The following is a 19,394-nucleotide window of genomic DNA, read 5'->3' as shown; positions in this document are numbered from 1 at the left end:
TGAAACAGACCTAACTTCTCTGATTCACGGGATTTTCCCGTTTTGAAAAAGGGAAGGATGCTTAGTCAAGTGGAGTTCTGCAGAACTAGGCACAGACCAGTTTCTGACTTCATATATTTTAGAAAGTAAGTTATCAACATATTTGGTTACTGTATTGCTGCAAAAGCAATATATGCCAATGCTGAAGCACTGTATGAAACTGTAACCCCTTACACTGAGTCAGTGTAATCTCAGGATTGACTTGACTGACACCAAGATTTCATGGCAGTCCTGACAGTGTTTGGCAACAAAGCCACCTAGCTTGTCAGTATGTTCAAATGTGTCTTTAGCTGGATACAAGAAATCAGAAGCATAATAGCTTTCATAATTGAGAGCCAATCCTAGCCAATTATGCAAGGAGATTTACAGTCAAGGACAAACTGGACAACTCAGCTTGAAGGTTCTGCCCTCCCATAATATTCTTTGTTTTACGATCTTAATTTTGCCAACACCTCATAACAAAACACACTTAGATAGAGGGAAAGTGGATTCTAGGCTCTTACTAATGATTTAGGATTGATACATATGTAAAAGTTTAATATAACTCTTGAAAGCCAAATCATTAGGGCTAGTGAATTACTTCAAGATATATAGTTTTAAGCTGGAATATATGCCAAGTGACAAAGCAGGAGGTCAATTTAAATTGAAACTAGCACTAATGGAAGGCAGTAAAGAAACATGCCTCAGACCTAAAAAGCACACAAGTTAGTATCATGTGATCACATCTAGACACCACTTTTTGCAACTGCTACAAAAAGATCCAATTGGCAAGACCCAAATCAACTGCCTGACTGAGACAATTAAAAGATTCAAAACTGTCTCAAAGTTGAGAGCCCAGAAAATTTCAACGGTATTCTTTAATTGTAGTATTTAATGTGCTAGACAGCTGGACTTAACTTTTACAATAGCAATTCAGATTTGTAGAAGCTTTCTTCCAATATAGGTGACTTTATAATAGTAAATATATTTTATCAGAATATTTCCTTCAGTTATAATAATTACTTTTGTATCAAATTCTTTGTGATGCCTAGCAAATTTCTCAAGGTCATTACTTCACAGAAGTTGTTAATGGAGAAGTTCTCTCTTAATTTCTACTCAAGGCATACTCACACTCAGTCATCCCTGCACTTGAGACTTGCAGTTGGAAGAGCAGAGGCTTTGCAGGCCAATGACAGTTATAATCCTGTGAAATGTATCCACGACCCAATTTCCAATACACTTATCTAACATTTTAAGTAACAACCAATCAGTAAAAGTTAAAATAGCTAAAATCCTATGAACATTCGCATGTCTTTAATAAAAATCAGAAGTACAATGCATCTTTGGAGCATAGTTCTTTAATGCAGTTTCCTGTGAAGTCTGAGGTAAATCACTCACATGTATCTTTATATTTGAAGAAAAAATTTAGACTGCATTGAACTACATTATATTCTTGATTTCATAACTTCAGTTTCATATACTGATGTAAAACATCTCTGTATTATAGAAATCTGATTCCTGCTCCAAACTGAACACCATCACATATCCTGAAAAGAAACAAAAAAGCAGACAATATTAATGACACACAAGGTACTGATAAAACTGAAGCTAACTCTCCCTGTCCCCAAGTTTTTCAGTATCTGGAAAGTTACAATTCAACTTTCAGCTGACGTAAGCGTTGTTAAATGACTGCTCTGCCAATCTGTCATCTATATGGAGTTGGTTTTTTTACATTTGCAAAATAAAGCCCCTAATTTTCAAATTGCTATTATTCATTCACATTTCACATAGATGACAAGCAGAAACAGGATCTGACTCCTGTACAAAATACAGAGCATCTCACACAGTTTTTACAATACTTCACAGGCAAAAACAGGCTTCCAGAAGCTTTTCTATTATATACTATTTGCTTAGTGTAGGCTAATTAGTTGCTAACAATTTAATTTATTCTCCTTTCCTCTTTATCTATACTTCAACTTCTATGCCTTTTTCAAGCAAAGACATTAAACTTGGTATTTATCCAATTATTTGTTTTTAGAAGGCTTAGGAAAACCCCATGAGCTGAGTGTTCATTTCCCCTAAAGAAGTAAAAACCTGCTACACAGCTATTCATACATTTCAACAGCTGATCTCAAGTTCAGTGAACTTTGAAACCTGAGATATAAACAGTCTTAAACTAAGCAGCACTGTGAAACCAACATGGCCAGTCAAGTACTGAAAAGTCTTTAAAGAATAAACTAGCATTGCATAAACAAAACTAAGAGACAGCAGATCTCTCTGCCAAAAGCAAGTAAAGTGCAGGAACCTTTAAAACTAGTTACTATTAAAAAAGCAGCTGTAAAAAACAAACCTGTCACCAGACTGTACTCCCATGGGGAAACAATAATTAAGTTCTAATCTAGCAATGTTTCCTAGACGGAGCACTATTCCGGCACCGTAAGACCACCGAATATACTCCGCCAACTTCTGTAGGTGAGCTCTGGGACCATCACCTGAAAACAGAAGAGCAAGAGAACAGGAATCAAAGTAGGTTGTCAAGGTGTCCAAAGGCTAACTAGATTTTTAGAGTTACAAGACATTACTTAGGAGTATCGACTGCAAAGATTCGAAACTTTATTATTCAACAACTCCCACAAATACCAAGTATCTCAAATTCAAAGTATCTGAGACTCTGGTTGGATTGCTGGTTAATCTTCATTTCCCACCATGGGGTGCCTATTTGCATGATTCTGGAAACGGATACTGAAGATATAATTAAAAACCTTCAGCAAGTCAAATTTAAAAGCAGATTCATCTGCTTTTCGATTGTGTATAAAGTATATCCCTTCCATATAGATGCAGTCTCCTTTCTATGAAGAAAGGCAGACATCAAATATCACTATATCTCAAAACTGATTAAACTGACATTGAAAAATAGAATATTAATATACTCAAATATATCTTGGAGAAAAAATTTGAGGGATGGAAAAAGAAGATTCCATAAGCTACTACACCCTTATCTACATTATAATGTCCCTGCTTTTTATTTAGTCTATCCCAAAAAACATATGAATCTTACAGCCGTCCTCCAGAACAGTCTAAGATAGCAGGCCTTAACTAGCTATCACAATGCTCTGTTAACAACTCCCCATCAGGGATGCTACAATTGGTATTCTAGCTGTCTTTTCTACATATTGTGCTAGAATTTATGTAGTGAGCTAATAAAATTACCACTGTAACCAGCAATCTGCTGTACAGACAGGTTAACAGCAACAGCCTTTTAATGGCCACTGAAATATATGTAGTAAAGAAATTGATTTAGAGGAAACAGACACAACAGCTCTCTTCTGCTATTTACTTTTTTATATTTGGATAACCAGATCCTGCTGCATACAATTCTATGGAGTCTTACCATAGTTAAGATTGCAGAGGTTTCCAGCATTGAGGAAGAAATGCGTTCGGAAAAGGTCTCCAAACCCTCCCCGGCCTGGCCGGAAAGGGAGAGGGGTGTATAGATGCAAGCCTCCAGCCCAGTAGGCTTCTCCTCCCAAGTAATCGCCTATTTAGGGAAAATGTTGGAAGCAAAGCATTTACTCTGGTGTATATAAACAGAATCTCTTGTTAAGGATGCAAGAATGAATCCTTAAGTTGTTTTACACTGCACTGCTACCCTATTGCAACTCTTGTTCTAGCTCTCTCCAGCCTCACCACTATCAACTAGAAATTAGCACTTGTACAATTCTTTACAACTTCTCAGCGACTTGCCCCTTTTCCTTGATGCCTTCCACCTAAACAATCTGAGGCATGCACCTCTTGATGGTTCATCAGAGACTACCTCCTGAACACCTTTGGAACATTTGCCCTAGTTTTAAAGAATGGAAATTGATAACAGTTAAGCAACTGTAACCGCATGCATGGTAACCGCAGCAGAATAATGAGAACTTCAGCATATAAAGAAAACTTCAGCAGCGTAATAATGAAAAGAACTAAGTAAGCTCCTGTCTCTTAAACTGCCTTTACAGATCATATTACTTTTTCCCTAAGCTAACAGAGCACACACTGTATCAAAGAGGTTTGATATAACTGTTCCTATAGCCATCTCTGGGGAACTTTTTAAGCTTGAAGGTTGTTTACTAAAAGCCAATGTAACATACTAGAAGTCCGAAACCTGGTCATTCCTGTCAAAGATCATAAGCCAATCTGAAGACAAAAAGGTAGTTTTAGAAGCTCCAGTCTCAAAAAAGTAAAAGAAATGGAGTTACTGGAAGAGGAGGAGCTCTGGCTCGCCTTCAACTTACTAAAATAAGAGCCATGCACTCATGAAATTCCTTTTAAAAAGGCATTAGAAAATTATATGTATTCTTGTATACATGAAGGGTCCAAGATTAATACAAAATGAATAGAGATACAGTAAGCTATGCAAGTCTGAACAAATGCTTTGTTTACAAAAGTAGCTTAGGACCTAACTAAGAACTACTGGGCTTTATTTCATTGTGAACTAATAATATAGCAACAGATCAAATACAGATAACACTTCTACAATTCAAAGTGCAGAAAGTGAACAACTATTTTAAAGCTATAGAAAGCTTAAACACAGAATGTGAGTCTTTTAAATCCCACTTCTCCAACAATATTGTGAATGTTAGTTTGTATCAAAGTTTCAGACCTTCACTCTGGGGTCCAATGCTGTACATACTGAATCCACGCACACTTGTTGGTCCACCAAGGTAAAACCTAGTGAATACAGTCAAATTTAATTTAGTGGTTTATTTGAAAGAAAGTATTTGAAAATATCTAGCAATACTTCAATATCACTTTTCAGAATTACAAGCATCTTCATTACAAGTTTAGTAAAGGGCATTTATATAAAAATTGTTGTATTTCATTAAATTAAATCCTGATGCAATTGAGATAAATTTCAAAGTAAAGTATTAAAACCACAAAATTAGTAAACCTCACTTACAAAGACCAAGTTACAAGGTTTCTCAGTCCCTTTGTGCCATCACAGGTGCGGCTAACACAATTAACACTTGGTATTTTTGGTGAATAAATTTAAGTCTGCATATTTTCTGCTAGTGATCTTTAATCAAAAGTATTAAGAGTACAAAATTTGCTAAAAGCAAATTCATCTTAGATAAAAGACAACTTTACTTCTAAAAACTCTTCCTGTCTGTACAGCATTATCTATACCTGATGTGAAATTTTGAAGATACAATGATATATATTTGAAGGCACTGCTACTACATAGCAAAATATACCTTTGAAAATCAAAAGCATGCCTAAGTATTTATATGGAATTGAAGTTAACTAGATATTTATTTTTTTCTCCTCAAAAACAGAACTGCTTCTCCTGTTTCTCTCTTCTACTGGAGTTTCCTATGTACATTACCTGGGTTGACTGAAAACAATTAAGAAACTGTTTAAAAACACCAAAACCAAAAAATTTAAGTAGGTTACTTGCCTATCAGCTATACTAGATGGTTTGTCTCCAATAGGAACCAGCATTCCACCCCAAAGAGACACTGAAAAAACCTTTGGAGGGAAAAAGGAAGAGTTGCTTACTAATATGTATTACTGAAATTCCCTAAAAACAGTATTAGTAAAATTCTATTGCTCAGTAAGAGGCAGAAGTCCCATTAGTCTAACAAAGTTACAGATGATCACAGTATATATGCAGATACCACAACTTCAGTAATTTTATTTTCCGGGAACTCTTGATCATTGCTGCCCTCTTTCTATACTATGCAGCGCTGCATCTTGAAAAAGGCAACACATCACTTTTAGACCTAGTGCTACTTTCACAGTGTCTAAAAGGAATAGTGATCCAGCTTCTTGTTTCTCACAGATTTAGGACTTGGAATAAACCAAAACCTACTGACATAAATTATTACCGGCAACTTTAAACCCCCAGGAAGCTATGTACAGCAAGTAGCTACCAAAATTGTAACTGTAATCTGTCTGTAAATTTGCCTTATACTTTAAAGAAAACATCTATGTTCTGTAACACACTATACTGATATCAAGAATGTAAGTATCATTACTGCTTAGCTATACGGTTATTTTCAGGAGCAAACCATGGTAATAAATACATTTAATCATTTGCCTGCTGCCTGTGTATGAAGTAGAAGTATTGCTGTCAAACGCCAAGATCTATTGTTAATAGCTAGGCTAAAATGTTGAATAACTTTCTAGTGTGCAGCACGCTCCTGCTACCCTCTGTCCTGAAAGTCCCCAGATGCTTCCCCTGTCATGATCAGATGCAAGTTCATCATGCAGTACATGTGTATCTGGTCACGCGACAGTACATATGCAAAAGCCAGTTGCGTGCAAGTCTATGCACATGAACAATGGATCATAAAATTATGTATGCTATGGGATGAGATATGCTCCACTTCCACTCACAACGTAGCCACATTAACTGTCATGGGAAGGAAAAGGAACAGTGTCCTCTTTGTGCAGCCATTAAATTACTTCATAGGAGATTTGTGCTGTCTTTCTCAACTAAAACTCAGGAAATATATATATATAAAGACAACTGGAAGTACACTTAACAAGCAATGCCTTTTCTTCCATCGCATGAAAGGTGCAAATATAATCATGTAATCGGAGAGGAGTATAGCAAATGGTCCTAAAACGCCCTTGTATGTTGGCCTCACAGATCAAACCCAGGAACTTTATTGCACTAAGTGTTACCATAATACAACCAAGAAATAGCAGAACAACAGATCCTTACAACATCAATCAGTTAGTTAATACTTGAACTATAGAACCAGCTTCAAGTTTTTTCAATAGTACTGCTGATATAACACTAACATGCTTCCAGTCTCCCAAAATTTCTTCACTAATCCATTAGCTCTTAGGCAACTGGCAAGAGGAATCTTTTACTCTTTTTTTTTTTACATATATATATATACTGAGGTGTAAATAATTGCAACCTTCAATTTTTAAACCTTCATAATAGAAGTTGGTGTTTTACTTCCCATTCAGCTATGGGACAAGAACATACTGCATCGTATCTACACAACGAAGTATTTTTTTCCTGAATTTAGACAGAAATATTTCTAGGACACAGTGAAATTCTTATTATGAAGGCAGGAAGACACCTATTTTCACCTATGCTATATCTGTACTGTCAAAGCTGCCTGAAATTTAGGACCTTCATGTTCCACGAGAAGCTGGAGCACTATACGCACAAACTTGGGAGTGAAGTTTTCCAGTGTTGTTTCCTCTGAAAGAAATCTTGTTGGCATACACCAGAACTGTTCTGCCAACTAAATCAACGTTTTGTAAATGAGGATGACACTGGAATTTGCTTCAAAATTGCACAACTCAAAATCAAAATGCTAACATAGATACACGATAAAATCTGCAACATGCTCTGTGGCCTCACGCAAACCTGACACTATTATAAGTCTTTCTCATTTGAACTTAAATTGTTAATTGTGCACAAATATGAAGTGTGGCAGTGCAAGCTTATTGTTGTAGCAAAATCAACTTTCCCAACAAGTAGTCATTTCCACATACTATATTGTATGATTCGAAAATTAGGAATCATATTGGTCATTTACAAGGATAGAAGAAAAGATAACTAAAGCCAAGTTGGCCAAAATACTCATAATCAGATGAAAGAAACATAACAGAGGATGTAGCAAGTTTTTCAAAAATACATTAAGAAAGATCACAAAAGACAGACATGACTAACTTCTTCCAAAAGGAAAATAGTTCCTATTGTTAAGTGTCAGACAAGTTCTTCTCTCCAAGATAACCACTTTTCAACCAACTGTACAGAGTAGGAAGTTAAAAGAAAAAAAAAAAGACCATCTCACTTCCAAAAACAAATCAAGACAGCTATATTATCCAGCTTCTCTTCCACGATTTTTTTGTTCTAATCCACAGCGAAAATTCATCATAGACATTTTGATAACCTCATTTGTTAACTCACAACTACCAAAACATTGTTTAAAATAATTACCGAATCCCACAGAAGTTGCTTATTCAACTGAAATTCAAAATCCTCTTTTAGAAAGCTCACATCTCCACCTGTATAGCCAGCCAACTCCTGCATAGACAGAAATTACAAAAGCTGTAACAGATATTACATGTTTCTTCCCTCACAAGATTCAGCAAGTCTGCATCATCATTAGCATTTTTTTTTCTGTTAAGAAACACAGAAACATCAGTATGGAGAGACAACTGAATTTCAGACCAATAAAGCAGCATGCATGCCCCAAAGAGTAGTAGGTACAATTTCTCTCCACCAAATATTAAACAAGACCGTCACTTTCTGAACCGTTTTTTAAGTGAGGGCACAACAGAACAGAACTGAAATATTCAGGATCCAATATCAAATTTCTCGCTATATTTATCTAGAAGCCAACTGCATTAAATCAAAGCAAGCTAAAAGTTACAAGTGACAGTGTTAAAGGCAGCATATAACAAACAGTATGGTAAATAAACTCTGAATTATAATCACTCTTCTCCCTCAGAAAGGAAATATTTCACTGCTACTTAGAGGAACAGAGCGCAGGCAGCAGCACCTCCAGTCCCCGTGATGTTTCAGAGCAACCTACTTCCGAAGCACAGCATAAGTCGTGCTTCTGAAGTATTAATCCGTACAGCAGAAAAGCCAGCTTTTCAAAGAGCTCTAAACATAACGCAAGTAGAAATCATTTTCTGTGCCAAACTGAAACATGCATGTGCCTTTGGGAGTTATTTTTATCAGCCTTTCAATTTTAATCGTAGGACTCTGGTCCTGTTACTTACAAAGCTTCTGAGTCTGGTAACTTAACAGTGTAGTGAAACAAAACAGGAGACAAATATCCACTATGAAGTGTGGAGTGGATACTGTCAGGGATAATGCATTTCATCTAACAAATAATATAACACTGATGATGAGATAAACTATGGTTTTGCTGGTTGACAGATGGTATAGAAATGAAAATATTAACCTCCAGAAGAAAAGTTTTTATGATTTTAAAAGACACACACTGTAAAGATAACAGGTAACTACTGGTCAACCTAATCAATTTAAGATTAATTTCTAAGTTTAGATATCTTTTACATGAATATTAACCAGAAAAAATAAGATTTGCTCAAACACATATACAGGTAGCATTCAATAATAGTATTAGTGATTTAATACTACCTGATTAATTTTCAGCAAAGCCCCTCGTCTTGGCAAGATAGAAGAGTTCCGGGAATCAATTACCATGGCATGCTGAAAAGAATCAAACAATTATTTTTAGATTCTTATACCAGCCGAATATCACAGAGAAAAACTATTATTTGCTATCAAAACCTGTGCATGCAGTAGAAGACAACAGCAGCTCCAGCTAAAGCCAGTGTAGCTGCATGGATTTGCGAACTCAGCTTTGACTTTAGAGGCAACATCAAATATAGTTACACATTTTTTCCATGTATGCACAGCAATAGAGAAGTAACAATGTCCCAGGATGAATCACCAATTGTGTGAAAGTAACCTGCAAATATTGTCTCCTAGAATTTATGACATAAACATTAAAGATGGCAAGCAACCAACATATGCTACAGGAAATACTATTTAGCAAGAGAAAAGCAACTCTGTGGGAGGGGGAATGTGATCGCCTCTCTCTTCTACAAAACAAGATGATGCTGCAGAAAGATCTGAAATGACAAGAAGAGAAGCATCTTTTATGCAGCCCTGCAGAAAGAACAAACCAGCCTATGCACCAATCAATACGCAACAGTCTGCTTTGAAAAAATACTCTTTTTTGACCTCCTGAATGAGTGGCCAAACAAGGCAAAAGACATTTCAGCAAAATACACGACCTATTAAGCAAGTAAGACAAAAAGCTGCTTTGGTATCATTCTTAAACTACATTAGTCAAAAGAACATATACACTGTAGAAGATAGGAAAAAGCCTTACAGAGAGAGAAGATTTAAGAGAGTGTCCACTTTCTTCTCGAACAGAAAAGGATGCTGTTCTGGCAAGACAGCCAAGCTCTCTCCACACACCCTCCCACTTCAGTGTGTGGTTGGTCTTCCAGACTGGAAACTACAAATGAAGAATTGAGTAAGATATGAAGAAAATTTTGCTACAGAATAAACATTTTCCTCAAAATGTTTGTTTTTAAAATTTATTTATACATGAATATGTTTTTTTCTTTCCAAACCACTTGGATCAATTGTTTCTCATTTCAGAGTGAAAGTTAATTGTGCTCCAGTCAAAGACTTTCACTCTCTGAACAGGTGCACACTACTTAATCTACCCCAAACAAAAAATACCTTGAATTGGGCTGATGCAGTGGGCCAGGCAACCAGCTGACTTTCTGAAATTATGCTTCAAGCATTAATAGTTTGGGGGTGGGGGAAGGCTGGTATTTATATTAGGTTGAACTATGATTGAATTCTAAGGAAAAGGTCAGGAGGTATTATATCTGTCATCTTAGATTCATTGACCTCTTTCAAATAAGAACACATTTGTCTCATGCACAAGTATTCCAATCATAAAAAAATTAAGCAAATATTTGCAAGAGCCAGCTGTGACCTGAATTAAATGTAAATGAAGTATGCGTTCCGTGAACTCTTGTGCTACTTACATTAAATTCTGTTGATACTCCTCTGTCAGTTTCACGAAGAGAGCTCCACGGGAACTGCCCAGTTACTTTATACAGGTTAACTGAAAAACTGAAACACCACACCACTGACAATTTGAAAGTGCAATTAAATAGGCAGAACTTTAAATTAATTTATAAACTTAGAGAACCAGCTCTGTTACATTACTTTAAGATTAATATGCCTTCAGTAAAGAAATAAATTACTGCATGTATTTAAAATTTAACAAGTAGCTACTTTGAATAAATCTCCATCAAGTAAAAAAATGAGTAATTTACAGATTTCAGTCTTCCAAGAAAAATTCTCACTAACATTTTCATTTCCATTTCTATGGCTGAAGCTCAAGTTTCTACTAATAAACCATCAGCCAGCAAGCATCTGGTTTAATAATCAGCACCTAAAGTGCATAGAGTTCCTGCAGAATTTAAAATATAAATATTCTTGTACCTGTAAAACACAACCTGTGGGCCCAACACATGTTGGCATAAAGCAAGATTTGCCTAAATTTCAAACAAACTGTATTTTGCTATTTGTATGTATGTTTTGAAAAACAGATACACTTTAAACTATTGCTATTCCTTCATTAAAAAAGAAATATTCAAAAGTGCATTTCCTACTTTCTTTCAAACTTTCCAGGTTGTGGTTTGAAGAATGATAGGCCATATGATGTTTCCTTTGTTCCATATGAGAACTGGAAGGTTACCTTTTCAGCACGCCCAAAGAGATTTGGAAACTTAAGTCCAAGTACCTAGGAAAAATAGGAAAATATTTCATATTGTTTGCTAACTTGCATGATAACTGTATGCTGAAAATGAGGATATCAACTCTAAGAATGAGAAAATGAAGGCACTAAAAAAAATAGTCATAACCAAATATGATTTTCATAAGCACTCTCTGCACTGGCAGCAAAACACAAAATAACACACATTATAGTTAGCATCATCATTCAATTTTTAGTGCTGTTTGCTGACTTTATCTGCATTCTTATTGTATCATCATTACTGTTATTATTTCAAGCAAATTCTCCCAGCTGGTTTGGAAGCCTGGGAGCATCAATCTTCGGCATGATAAAGCAACTGCAGGCTTTCCAACTGATCACTGAGAAAAACTACCTTGCAGGCACAGCTCATCAGAACCAAAAACAAAAGCCAGTGGAAATTTATCCGTCCAGAGACACCACCCCGTACTTCCATTTTGAAGAAAAAGATACTTTTGTAGTCAGTTTTGACAGCAGTATAACATATCATTACAATTCTTCAGAAACTACAATTAAACTTTTCTGCCTGTTCAGACACAAATTCCTGATAATACCAAACATTTGGCAGAAAGGATAGAGCATGTTTCTCCCCATTACAGCTTCTACCAGAGCTGTTCTATTGTTGCATGTTCTTTTTAAGGAGAATGTAAAAAAGCTGCCAAATATGTACAGCCAGTCCCATGTACCAGATCCTGACTGTCTTTCTCTTAACAGCTCTTGGAAGCACAGTCACCCAACTGTATTTGTTTTTGGAACGATGGCTACCATGCAATTATCCAACGAACCAGAAACTACTAATCCAAAAGCCTACTGGTATGAAACATTACATCAACAAATTTCAGATGAATTTAAGGGATTAGAATAAACATGAAATCTATTTAACTCTTGTAATTCTTACAGAAACGTAATGTCTACTGCCAAAACTAGTACATGTACAAGTCGTGCTTTTTTATTATTCAAAAAGTTTTACTTCTCTGTCAGAAATGAAAATCAAATAAAGGGAAAGAGGAGTACAAAATAGAGAAGCTAGGTAGTTTTAAGACTGTTTACAAATGCACTAAAACCAACAAGTAGAATCTCTCACTGGTTTCATTCAAGTCACAGTTCCTTGGACACTGCACACAGCATCAGAGCTGGATAAGCAGGGCTCACTCACTTTCTTCATTCCTGTTCTCCATGCACCCATGCAACACCATCACCTGAGTTGTGCAGTATCTGATCCAGGTTAAAAACACCCCTAAGAAAAGGATGAGTCTATCTGGCTTATCTACTCCTCCCAAGTACTGCTGCACTGTGCACACGAGAAAACAGAATGGACACTGGAATGAGCAGGTAGAAGTAGGATCTACTTAAGCTAGCTCTTCTGCTGAGACACGCAAACGACAGTCTGTGTGCTACCTTTTCTGTCATCTGGTAATGCTTTTCACACAAGGTTTTACCTGACATATCTTTAATTGTCCTTGGCTATACAAATGTGAATCAAATGGAAGCAAGTTCCACAACACGTACGGCTCTGGAAAACCTATATCTTTCAGCCGAAGAATAACAAAAACAATTCTAAGTCAAACATATGGCATTCCATATGAGAAGAAAAACAACTTAAATAGGTCTGATGGAAGTTAATGACAAACTGTTCACTAGTCTAGCTGAAGTAATTTTAACAATTATGAAGATTAACTGAGTATTGAGTTTGAAGCTTTAACATTCTTCCTTACTTCAAAATGGGTTTTTGATGAATAAAAGACTGGCTATTACAAAGGTTTCTTTAGAGACAAAGGTCTGACAAAGCCTTAGAAAAGCTGGATCAAGAAAATAATTTGGCTTTGATCAGGTCCTCACTTATTTAATCACCAAATTCATTCTCAGGTTTAAAATATGAAAATGACAGGAATATCAAAAAGCTTTCATAATTATTTGAAATCATCCATACCATACTGCCTTCATTGTTGCCAACCATAGTGTTATAGCTTCCAGTAAGTCTTCTCAATTCTGTTACTTCAAAAGTTACATCTAAACCATTTGGAAGGGCATCATCTCCTAAATAAATAAATAAATGTTATCTCTAGAAATCTATTTGAAAAATATGCTAACAAAAGATGAATTACTTGAAAACTGCTGGAACCGAACAATAATAAAAGTCTACATTACAAAGAAAAATGTTTTGAGAAAAGATGTTGTTTAGATACGCATGAAGAGTATCAAAGCATGGCTGGCTTTAACCATCAACACATTAGTTTAATTATAAGCTAGTAACATTTGTTTGTTACCTGCCTGCTAAAAGCAAAGGTTCACACAAATTCTAATGTTAAAAGAAGTAAAAATTAAAGTGCTCCAGACAGAACAAGAAAAATGCTGTCAGTCCAACACTCTGCAGTAAAGTGCAGAGCAACATAAGCTGCCTGGTCTCCTGAGAGTTTTAGTTAACTCAGTCCTTCCGAAGCACAGCAATCATGGGCACTTAATCCTACTTGAAGCAACTGGGACAGCATCCCATCACCAGCAGCCTGCAGAGTTGCACTGCATTTCTTTCTCCAACTGAAAAGCACCCACCAGTTTGAAAATACTGACTGAGGCTTATTATGCAACGTGAGCACACTCAGCTGTTCCATGTATCTTATAGCCCTTTAAAAAAAACAAAAATCACGAACACTTTATACAATCACTAGTATTTGCTGATACAATCTCAGTTGTTATGATGTGTAACACACAGAAGTACAGGAGATACTTTCAAGCTTTTCCTCAAGTAAAGACTTGTCCTGCCTCTGAAAACTTGTATTAAGGCACATGTACTGTAATTATCCTAGTGTGAGAAGTTCACTCATTCTTGTATGTATACGAGTAATACTTACAGATAAACATATACACAGATACATACCAATAAATATTTTTCCTACGTATTATGGATGCAGAGACGTACATTTTTATTTACAGCACATCAACAAGTAAAACTAAATTATATAAAGGTATATGGGAGAAATATGTAAGTTATTTACATAGAAAGGTGTCCAACTACAACACAGAAATACAGCATGTGTGTAGAAAAGGCAAGGATTAATGTAACAATACACACCTTGACAGGTATCAATCAGAACCTCTACCTGTCTAAAGATTCCTAGACGAAGCAACTTTTCACGAGCTTCATGGGATTTTCTCATTACCTACAGGTTGAGATAAAAAGCTTAGAGTTTCAGTTTACTGAAAAATAGTTAGGTTAAAACAGTTAACATGCAGCAAAGTTACACAATACGCACAGATTTTTTATACAAAGACATATTTGTGTACCTTCAAAACAGATCAATGAAGAAATGGATTAAACTCAGAGCATCCACCTCAATTTCTGATTTTTGTTCGCTTGCACTGTATCTGTTATAATACTTAAACCTATTATGGGCTTACAGAACTTAAATCTCATACACCTATTTACAGGGCTCATACTTTTTGGAAAAAAAAATCCTATTCTGCTTAAACCTAAACTAATTTACAGGTTTACAAAGAATGACTCCTTCGCAGTTCTTACAACGCTAAGAACAAACAGGCAGAAATAAAAAGCAGGTATGTACACATTCCAAACACTCTTACACACTTTTTTTTTTTTTTTTTTTCAACTCCAACTGGAGATAAAACTACTGAATTATACAATAAATTGGGTGGTTACAGAAAGCATGAGACAACACACATACTCTGTAAATAAAAAAAACCAAAGTCTTGGTCTGCATGGTACAATTGACCTTCACAGCCAGAACAATACAATTATTATGGTCAATATCCCAGAACAGACAAGCACTGGTTGCATTAAAGGCAGCACCAATCAAAGCTGCCCAAATTACTCAGCAGTCAAATTCCAGAGGACTCACTACCTAACTGTGCAAGTACACAACACTAAGTTATACTTTGATCCATTGTTAGAAACTGTCACTGGCCCTCTGGGCTGAATTCCATCAAATTTTTTTAAGCAAATTAACTGAAATTGAGCATCACCTACTCTAATCAGAACTTTTTAAATGGCAACAGGAAAGCTGGAAAAAATACCTCAGTGTACTGTTTGTCATCTCTCAATGGCTTTAAGCTGAATAACTCAAAATATAATATCCGTCAGTATTTCTTATTTGACTTCCATATCACAAGTTTAGAATCATCATAAAATTGGCAAGTTTGCCCCACATAAAAGGAAGGCAGCCCAAAGCAGGGACAAAGAGAAAATCATAATCTGAATTTTTAAAATAGTCAGTCTGATATTCACTACAGCACTTACATCAATGAGATTTTTAGCCTTGAAAACATCACAGATTTCATACATGATAATGTCATCTTTGGTCCTTCCAAGTCCATCAAAGTGCACATGCTGAACCACCACCTGAACATAACAAATGTTTAAAAATAAATATTGAATTTGTTATCTAATGACAGGTGCCAAAATAACCTGCACAGAAAAAAAAATATTGCTGTCCCAGTGAAGGTAAACACACTAAGAATCCCTGCTTTAATTACTATCAGTCTATGTTATCAGAAACCAGTACTATCCCCAATTCTGGAAAACTCTAACACAAGTAGTACTGAAAAAGAGATACTCTAATTTCAAATCTAAAACTCATTATAGCAGAAGAGATTGTAACAGACCATTGCTGTCAGGATTTTAGTCAGAAAGTTATACGGACAGTCACCACTAAAGTCACATTCAGATCATAAGACACAAAGTAACACATATAACTAGTTGTAGTTAGCCACTTTTCACACCAGCTACATACAGAAAATTCACAAGCTATACATATTTAAACTCTATTAAAATTGTTACTACTGTTGGAACATTTTAGTTGAACATGTACATCAAAATCAACAGCATTATGAGGCTTTATATTTTCTTAAAATCATTTCTCTTTTCACATAATCACTTAGGATCATTTTATCTTAAATATCGCTGCAGAGTATCAGTTCAGCTGGTACTAATGCACTGTAGTAGTAACATTTCACTTGTTTTTCCACTCTTCTCAGTATAACATAACTTTAGGATAATTACTCTGACAAAAAAAATCTGCAAATGTTTTGTATATTTGTAACTAGCAGAATAAGAGCAAGCTAGTAAATTGCTTAAAAAAATCCACTGGCATGCATATATAATAAATGAAATTAAAAACAAACAAACAACAAAAAAGCTTTATTACCAAGCTTCTAGTTGGGATGACTCTGTACAGTATCAGGGAGAGGAAAATTACTTAAAAAACTAAGACAACACATGACATCTCTCCACTTTAGCATTGTCAAACATATTACGGGCCAAGACAAATATGCTCTTGCATGTGAAATAGTTTAAGAAATTACCATTCTTTGAAGTTACTATTTACCTTAATGATCTAATTCATGTGGTGGCAGTTCACCCTAACCTGGCTAACACTGCATTCTAGTAGGTGAGGGACAGATGCATAGCCTGCAACTATACACTATCACAGGGACAGAAATCTCTTATGAGAGCAGAAAGCAGCATCTAGAAACAAGTGTAATAGCTCGTAGCTGAGTTTTAGTGATAACTTTTATCACAAGGGAAAAAAAGAGTAATAAACAGAAAATACTAGATTAAATGTACCGTACTAAATTTACTTCTTTCACACCTCAAATCTTCCTTTACAAAGTTCCCTTACATAAAAAAAAAAAAAAAAAAAAAAAAAAAAAAAAAAAAAAAAAAAAAAAAAAAAAAAAAAAAAAAAAAAAAAAAAAAGCATGCAAAGATGTGAAGACACTTCTGCTAAGAAAAATCCAAGATATTGTTCAGGTACTTACATCTTTGTTTTCAAGAATTTCCTGCTTGGCTTCAGGTTCAACTTCAACCAGTTCAGCTTCCTCTCCCAAGGCACCAAAGTCTGGTCCACTCATTGGAAGAGGCTCCAAACTCTGCAAGTACATAACATACTAAATGCAGCTTTCTTTTTATGTGATTTGCAAGTTACCTTTTCCAAAGTAAAAAAAACTATGTTTCTGACACTGTACCCATCAGATCATAGGGAAAAAAACAAAAATCAAAAAAGAAGACTTAAAATCAGGGGAATTACAAATACACTTGTAACTCACATGCCTGCTGAAAGTTTTAGTGAAAGCTAAACAGGTTTCACATTTAGTGGTTTCTTGAAAATACCATGCATATGTCTGCATGGCTGTAAAGTTGAATACTCAAAAGTGGACTACACACCAAAATTATCTTGAAAGATGTTTCTCTAACTTTCATGAAGCCTTAAAGTGTAAAGAATTGGCTGCCTCCCTAAGATATTTCAAAGCCAAAAGAACATGCATTTCTTTAGCTATTCACCTGGTTCTGTAGAACAAATACCTTCCCTTAAAATTTGAAAAAAAATAATGGTAATTCTAATTTAAAAAAATGTTTCTTCTTTTATAAGTAACCTTATTTTTAAGGCATGCTCATAGTGTTAAAAACAAACCCTACCTTCTTAAAAGAACAAATAAACAAACCCCAAAATCAAGTTGTCACCAGTTAGTTTTGGGGAGAGAGAGGTGTGTGAATATTAAACACTGAAGAAAAAAAGGTTTTCAGCATGTTACTTTATATATATATTTATATGTTTTTATCATAGAATCAGTACGGTTGGAAGGGACCTCTGGAGATCATCTAGTCCAACCCCCCTGCTCAAGCAGGGTCACCTACAGCATGTTAGACAGGGTTGCATCCAGGCAGGCCTTGAAGATCTCCAGAGAAGGAGACTCCACAGCCTCCCTGGGCAACCTGGTCCAGGGCTCCGTCACTCTCACAGTGAAGAAATTCCCCCTCACGTTCAGGCGGAACTTCCTGTGGTTCAGTTTGTGCCCATTGCCTCTTGTCCTGTCAGGACAACTGAAAAGAGTTTGTCTCTGTCCCCCGACACCCTCCCTTCAAGTACTTATACACACTGATATTTTAAAAATTTGTTAAGAATAAGTTCGCCTCCAAATAATTTTCAGGAACCTGAGACCTCATTCATAAGAGCTGTTAAGGTGAATGGTTTTCCTGTCAGTATTGCTTTACTATCCTGCACCAAACAAAACATGAAGCAATCAGCATCCACCAAATACTTTATTATCAATTTATTCCATAAATGGATATAAACCCAACAATATGAGGAGAAAAAAATGGAAGGGAAGTTAAATTGGTCAGGATAATAGATGTTCTGGAGACTTGGCAACGCCCTGAAGCGATATATTCCACAGCCTAATCATACCGTGCGTAAAAGCCTGCTTGCTTTCAACAAGCTTACAGAAAAGAGGTATTCCACCTGGCAGCTTGAGAAACTATCCAGACCATTCCTCGCTCCCAAACAGGCCGCCTACTCGCTTTTCTCGCGTGAATTAACTATACTGCAGGTTTAAGCATCCCTCGGTTGGCTTCCCACGCTCGCTTTGGATGGAAAGCGGCTTAAGCCAAATTCACCAGCTCTTTCACCGGGACGGCCTTCACGGAGCTGCTCTGCTCCCCGGCCCGCGCCGCAGACCTCCCGGCCTTACCCGGCCGGGGACTCCCTGCCTGCGGCTCAGCGAAGGGCGGCGCGCCCGAGCCGCGGGGGCCCTGCCGCCTCCGCGCGGCGCTTCCGCGCTGAACACCCTCCTTCCCCGGCGCCCGAGCGCGCTCCGGCCGCGCTCACGCGGTTCCCCCGCCGCCGCGGGAAGGGGCGGCCCGGCAGCTAACGGCGCCCCAGGCCGGGCCGGGCCGGGCCGGGCCGGGCCGGGCCCCGCGCACCTCCCCGGCAGCGGCGCGGCAGCCCCAGGGTGGCGGGCGCCCGGCCCCTGCGCGGCGCCTCTGAGACAGGCTGGGGGTGAGCGGCGAGGCTCCAAGGTCGCCCAGGGGAGGCGAGGGCGCGGCCCCGGGCCGGCCTCGGGCAGGCGGTGGCCGCCCTAGGGGCGCCCCTACGCGCGGCGCGGGGCGGCCTTACCCGGGCGTGCACGGTGCCCATGGCGGCGCGGCGCGCCGCGGCAGCGAGGCGAGCAAGGCCGCTGAAGTTCAAGGCCGCAGCGCGGAGGCGGCCATGACAGCCCCCGCCCCGGCCCCCATTGGCCGGAGGAGCGGGAAGA

General features: G+C 37.3%; 1 protein-coding gene across 2 annotated transcripts; it reads right to left on the bottom strand.

Moving 5' to 3' along the window:
* Nucleotides 1–1,360: 1,360 nt before the first annotated feature.
* On the bottom strand, nt 1,361–19,378 carry SAMM50 (SAMM50 sorting and assembly machinery component). Of its 2 annotated transcripts, none has more exons than XM_062592351.1 (15): nt 19,256–19,378; nt 17,121–17,231; nt 15,601–15,702; nt 14,419–14,506; nt 13,279–13,385; nt 11,209–11,339; nt 10,576–10,663; nt 9,903–10,031; nt 9,143–9,214; nt 7,970–8,056; nt 5,459–5,529; nt 4,664–4,731; nt 3,410–3,556; nt 2,369–2,510; nt 1,361–1,565 (listed from the first exon to the last, which is right to left on the bottom strand). In XM_062592351.1, exons 1-15 carry the CDS (start codon nt 19,274–19,276, stop codon nt 1,520–1,522), a joined length of 1,410 nt encoding a protein of 469 aa, XP_062448335.1. In that variant the 5' UTR covers nt 19,277–19,378; the 3' UTR covers nt 1,361–1,519. The 2 variants fall into 2 exon arrangements, with proteins under 2 accessions (XP_062448335.1, XP_062448344.1); XM_062592360.1 differs by lacking the exon at nt 19,256–19,378 and adding an exon at nt 18,584–18,785.
* Between the last annotated feature and the right edge of the window lie 16 nt (nt 19,379–19,394).

Source organism: Rhea pennata, chromosome 1 (genome assembly GCF_028389875.1).
Source record: "Rhea pennata isolate bPtePen1 chromosome 1, bPtePen1.pri, whole genome shotgun sequence".
Classification (NCBI taxonomy): domain Eukaryota; kingdom Metazoa; phylum Chordata; class Aves; order Rheiformes; family Rheidae; genus Rhea; species Rhea pennata.
Note: the sequence above shows the minus strand (reverse complement) of the source record. Positions and strands in the feature narration are given on the sequence as shown.

Bases quoted from the DNA above. Each gene is read 5' to 3' on its own strand.
- SAMM50 (XM_062592351.1), bottom strand. From the start codon at position 19,276: ATGGGCACCGTGCACGCCCGG. The intron at 15,703-17,120 runs GTAAGTACCTGA...TGTTATGTTCAG, and splicing joins AAATTCTTGAAAACAAAGAT to GTGGTGGTTCAGCATGTGCA. The intron at 1,566-2,368 runs GTTTGTTTTTTA...GTTTCTTTTCAG, and splicing joins GGAGTACAGTCTGGTGACAG to GATATGTGATGGTGTTCAGT.